At 22.7% G+C, this 6,269-nt stretch overlaps 1 protein-coding gene across 1 annotated transcript; it reads left to right on the plus strand.

Moving 5' to 3' along the window:
* The first annotated feature begins 223 nt into the window (after positions 1 to 223).
* Positions 224 to 4,868, plus strand: LOC130954039 (cell number regulator 6-like). The gene is made up of 4 exons (XM_057880780.1): positions 224 to 328; positions 1,641 to 1,755; positions 3,184 to 3,452; positions 4,612 to 4,868. The coding sequence occupies exons 1-4, from the start codon at positions 224 to 226 to the stop codon at positions 4,855 to 4,857; spliced, it is 735 nt and encodes a 244-aa protein (XP_057736763.1). The 3' UTR covers positions 4,858 to 4,868.
* Positions 4,869 to 6,269: the final 1,401 nt, after the last annotated feature.

Raw genomic sequence — 6,269 nt, forward strand, 5'->3', positions numbered from 1 at the left:
TTTCTTCACATACATCAAAATATTGAATCCATCAAACATTGTTAGTTTTTATTTCCATCATCAACATCAAAACATTCTTGACAGAATATTCTTCATCATATCTATCTTAAATTGTATGGTAGTTAATTCTATTTGGCTTTTAAACTAATTTCAATGGATCTAGAAATAAGATTTGTAATTTCTTCCGTTCATGATTTATTCTTTTTATTTATTCATGCATTAGATGGATGAAAGGAATGAATTGCACTATGTGAAGCTAACAAGAGATCAATCTCCATTGGAAGATATCACACCTGGAGAATTGAATCAACCAATTGATGTTCCACAGGTTTTAATTAATTTGAATTTTTGTTTCTATAATTTGTGCATTCTTCAATTTGATTGGTAGCTAGGTTTACCTTTTTTTTTTTTTTTGTTCTCAGAATTGTTTGATTTGAATACATCCATATGGAATTAAATTTGTAGGGCCATAAGAACTTTAATTTGTTTAATTTCATTTCCTCCAATTCTTGTTCTATAAATGTGGATGCAATCAAAGTACACGAAGTTGCACAATTTTGTTGGTATTCTAATTTCTAAGTGAGGTTACTCGTAAATAATAATTAACAACAGGATTTTGCAATCACAAAAGAATGAAAGATCTTGTACACAAAAGTTTCTTGACTGCAAATAATTAAATCCCTGTTTTTTTCCCTAAAATTTTTCAGATCTAGTTGTCGTATTTGTACCCAATACAAATACGTATCCGTATCCGTATAGTCATGCAATGTCTCAATCGTAGGGTCTGCATCATGATGGATGCTTTGATGAGCATATATATTTTGTTAGGTTACAATTATTTAAAAGTATGAAATACTGAGATAGGATTATAGAAATATAAAATTATGTTTAATTAATAGAGAGATATAGATATAGATATTATGTTTTATGATATTAAATTAATATATTTTATATTTTTTATAAAAATTTACGTATATTATTTTTTTTATGTGAAGTTAATAGTAATATATTATTAAATAATAATTTAGTTAAATATATCAAATTATTTAAAAGTTTTAACTATTAATTTCACATAAAAATAGTTGTAAATAAATTTTTACCTAATAAGAGATATAATTTATTTTATTATTATTATTTTATTTTATTATTTTTATTCCTTTTTATAATTATATTTTGTATTGTTAATTTTTTGTCTAAATTTTGTTTGTAGAAAAAAATAAAAATAAATTAGACTTTTATTATTTGTCTTTTTTTATATTTAATTTATTATCAAACAAAATACAAAAATATTAATTTTTGTCTCTCTATTTTTTATATCTTATTTTTAATATTCTTACTTTTCTTTTCATACGTTTTGACCTATTTGATTTTTTCATTTATTTATCTTTTATTATTATTAAAATTAAATTTTAATATACTACCAATGTAAAACGTTTTATATAATAGTTCAATTCTCATTTATTTTTTTAAATAATTATTCATATTATCAACATAAATATAATTATTTTTATTAATATAAAATTATATAATTGAATACATATATAAAACTACAATCACGGTTTATTAAAATTAAATTTGTCAATATTATAATAATTCTTTGCTTGTATTTTTTTTAATTTTGAATATCTTGTTAATTACAGTTGGCTGTTAGGAAGTGCATTGAATGTGGGCAGCCATTGCCTGAAAGCTATGCACCTCCTGCTGATGAAGCTTGGACAACTGGAATCTTTGGGTGTGCTGAAGATAATGAAAATTGTATGCTTTATTACATTATTACATACATAACAAATTTTATGAAACTTGGTCTTTTTTTTTTTTGTTGAGTGATATCTAAATTGGTTTCTAATAGTTTTCGTATTGAAAAAATTATTTTTATAAAAGAAATTGACAAAGTGATATTTTATGATGTTTTAGAATATTAGACAAATTAATTTTTAATAAAATGAAATAATAAATTAGTTATTAATATTTTTAAAATGACAAATTAATCCTTAATTTTTCTGAAAATTAATATATATATATATATATATATATATTTGAATAATTAAATTGATTACAATTTTTAGAATAAATTAATTTGTTCATTTATTTTTCTAATTAAGGACTATTTGGCTAATATTCTAAAATATCATAAATTAAACTAATTTGTCAATATTTTTTTAAATTAATTTGTTCAAAAAAATATTGAAGACCAATTTATATAGTGAAATGATATTATCACTTATTTTGATAATAATGTCACTCTATCTGCATATAATCATATGATTTTTTTTTTGAAAAATTAAAAATAATTATTTTTATATAAAGTTAATAGTTAAAAATTATTAGATGATTTGATTAGATTACATCATCTAATAGTTTTTCATTATCAACTTCATATGAAAGTAACTATACGTGAATTTTTATTTATTTATTTATATATATATATATATATATATATATATATATATATATATATTTGCATAAATTTATGAAAAAATGAGCAATGATATCCAATTCCTTTATATATATGATTGAAAATGCTACTTCTCTTTTAAATTTTACTCTTTGTTTGTCTTTAAATTTAATGATATATTATTTTAATTTTTTATATCCACTTTTACGATATTGGTTGTTGAGAAAATTTGTAAAATTACTTATTTTTTATTTTTTCTCTCCTCTAAACACTGTATAGAAGATAATTTTTAAAAGATACCTAATTACACTGATATATGATTTAGTTAAGTATTGAAAGTTATAAATATTGAACTTTTAGATATTTTCTATGTTCAATAATAATATCTAAATACCTTAATTCTCTTTAATTGCCAAACGATAGGTAGTATATTTATACAAATTATCACTATTACTAACAAAATTATTTTTAATGATCATTTATTTTATTTTTAACAATAATAAAAATAACTGCTAATATATTTACTAACAATTAGATATTAATCGTTTTTTACTTTGTTGTTAAAAAGTTTGAATAGCAGTTATACATTTGTCGGTAAAAAAATTTTAATAGTCGCAAAAAGTATATATATATATATATATATATATATATATATATAATAATTTGTAAAAATATAAGTTAAATAAGACATATAATGAATATAACTACGAATTTTAAAAATATTGATGTGACTATTTTATGTGTTAAAAACTTTTTAATATATGATTAATAAAAAAAAAATATTGCAGGCATGACAGGGTTGTTTTGTCCTTGTGTATTATTTGGACGGAATGTAGAAAGGTTGAATGAAGAAACTCCATGGACAGGGCCATGCATTTGTCATGCAATCTTTATTGAAGGTGGAGCAGCTTTGGCAGCAATAACCACAATCTTCAATGGCTACATAGATCCAGGAACAGCCTTCCTCATTTATGAGGGTTTGCTTTTTAGTTGGTGGATGTGTGGCATTTACACTGGTCAAGTTCGACAAACCTTGCAAAAGAAATATCATTTGAAGGTATAAACATTATATTCAATTCACCTTCCTTCAATCATTTCTTTTCTACTAATACATTAAACATGCATCATTAATATCAAATGCTGAAAAATTCACGTACAATTGTCATCATATAAAGTTAATAGTTAAAAATTATTAGATGATTTAATAAATTTAACTAAATCGTTATGTAATAATTTTTTACTATCACATTTATATAAAAATAACTGTACATAAATTTTTACTATATCAAATAAGTTACTGGCTGGGAGTAAATTAATAAAAGTACGCATGAAAAAATATAGAAAAAACAAAAAATTCTAAAGATTTTACAAACTAGTTTAATATGCTTTAAAAATTGTTTTCTCAAGTCAAAACTGCTCTTTCCATGCGGTGAATATTACTATATTGCATTGTAATTTGTGATATGATAAAGATTATGTGACTGTAATTTCATGTTAATTAGTATAAGATTAGATGAGAGAAGGGTAACTTTGTTGTCGAAATAATCTTTTGGGTATTTTGGATTATTATTTTAAATTTTGTTAGATGTATCTTTGTCCATTTTTTTTCTATACCTTTTTGTGTATATTTTTTGAAATAATTTTTTATCCTAAATTCTAAATTTAAACTCTAATTAGTTATGAAAATTAATTAAAAATTAATTTTTTATAATTATTCTTAGCTTATTTTATATGCTTTTCTATTATATTTAATTATTTATTATGATCTGTATGTATATCCAAAATAAGCTGTAGTGTTTGATTCAATAATAATATTATTTTCTTATTTATTATTGTTTGAACGAAATTTATTTTATGTGTACAATTTTAGTTCCAAATTTTTATGGTCAATTTTAGAATAAATTATCATTTGTATCCATAAAAGATACAGACGCCGACAAATATACCATATATATATAAGAATAAAACGATAATTGTAATCATGGAAGATGGCTTCCGTGTGCCAAGAGTATCTTAACAATAACTAACTTTCGGATACTATTGGCACATGGAGGTCATCTTCCGTGATTACAATTGGCGTATGTATTTTTTATAAGTACAAATAATAATTTACTCGTCAATTTTATAAGCGTTTGAATATTTTATGATCAGAAATAGTTATTTACTCGTAATAATATTTATTTTCTTACTTATTATTGTTTGAATGATGATTACAGAACTCACCCTGTGACCCATGTTGTGTACATTGTTGGTTGCATTGGTGTGCTTTGTGCCAAGAGCATAGAGAGATGAAGGGAAGACTCTCAGATAATATTGGCTCAGATATTACTATTGTAAATCCTCCTCCTATTCAAGAGATGAAAACCACTAATAATGCTAATAAAGAAAAGGCTGAACCCTCTTCCACTAGGAACAATAATAATGATCATACCGGTTTAGAACTACAAGTTGTTAATATTTAGAACCAACCATTATATATCCTTGTCAAATTTTTTTCTCTTATTTCTAAGTTGAGTTCTTATTTTACACTCTTACATTATTATTATTATTATTGGACATGTAATTAAATTGTATATGCTATTTATAGATTATTCTTTCGAGTATCATCTTTTATTTAACCTATTATTTTTTATAAGAAGAATAAAATGAGACTGATTTATTTAACCTATTATTTTTGTGGAAAAATATTCGAGAAGAGTCAATAAAATTTATTATTTTTTATTAATATTTTTAATCATTAATTTAATTTTTTTAGTCTAATAATTTAATAATATATTTTTAGTTTACACTTTTAAATATTAATGAGTAACTGTTATTCAAAAACAATAAATTTTATTAATCCTTTAGTATTCTTTATTTTTGTGGGTTAATTGGAACCAACTATTTAATTAACATCTTATTTTGACGCATTTAATTTTTTTGAAAAAATAATAAAAAAGATTTTAAACTTTTCATTTAAAAAAAATAAATCTTTTATCAAATTTAGTTGTAAACAGATTTTTTACTTTTGTAATGAGAGATACATAAATTTTTTCACATCGAATTCAAATTATCACTAAAAATTAAAGACTTAAGTATTTTCTGATCTAATTATAAAAGTTAGAAATTTATTTGTTTTTTTTATTTTTAAAAAAAATTTGTCCAATTAAGTCTAATAAACCAATTGGTCCAATAAATTTGACCCATTTTAAAGGCAAACGTGTGTTATTGACTTATGAGTACTATTAGGGAGCTAATAGTCTAAGTGTACAATATGTATAATGGGTTATTGAGTTACAAAATGAACATTACCCATATTATTCAAAATAATCATTTGAGTACTAGGGATAATAAACATCTCAGGTCATGAAACTACTCATCCCAAAAACTTAAACTGATTTTGGAGTTCACCAAGAATCAAATTCTTGACCTTTTGGATCTAGAACTCTGATACCATATCATATACTACTCATCCCAAAAACTTTCACTAATAAAAAAAATAACATTAATAATTATATTTTTAATATTCTATAAATATTCATTATACAAATATTTTATTAACTCCTTATATTTCTTCTTCTTGACGTATTGTGCATATAGCGTGCGCCCCAGCGAAAGCCATAATAGCTTGAAATAAATTTGATTTAGATTTTAGTTTTTGATTTTTGTCACAAAATTTTATTATTATAGTACTAGTAACTTATAATATACAGTGTACAATTTCTAGTTTCTATATGGACAAAGGTATTATTGTGCATGGAGTGCTGACGTGTATTCAATTTTCTTGATTTTCGTGCTTCCAACAAACTGAGACTCGCTCGCTCATCAATATATATCCCTTTACATAGTAGTTATAACGGTTAACTGTGCGAAATACATGCTATATATCTCTTCA

Source organism: Arachis stenosperma, chromosome 10, assembly GCF_014773155.1.
Source record: "Arachis stenosperma cultivar V10309 chromosome 10, arast.V10309.gnm1.PFL2, whole genome shotgun sequence".
NCBI lineage: Eukaryota > Viridiplantae > Streptophyta > Magnoliopsida > Fabales > Fabaceae > Arachis > Arachis stenosperma.

Coding starts and splice junctions, on each gene's coding strand:
- LOC130954039 (XM_057880780.1), top strand. CDS start 224: ATGGATGAAAGGAATGAATTGCACTATGTGAAGCTAACAAGAGATCAA. Junction 329..1,640: donor AACCAATTGATGTTCCACAG/GTTTTAATTAAT, acceptor TGTTAATTACAG/TTGGCTGTTAGGAAGTGCAT. Junction 3,453..4,611: donor AAAAGAAATATCATTTGAAG/GTATAAACATTA, acceptor TGATGATTACAG/AACTCACCCTGTGACCCATG.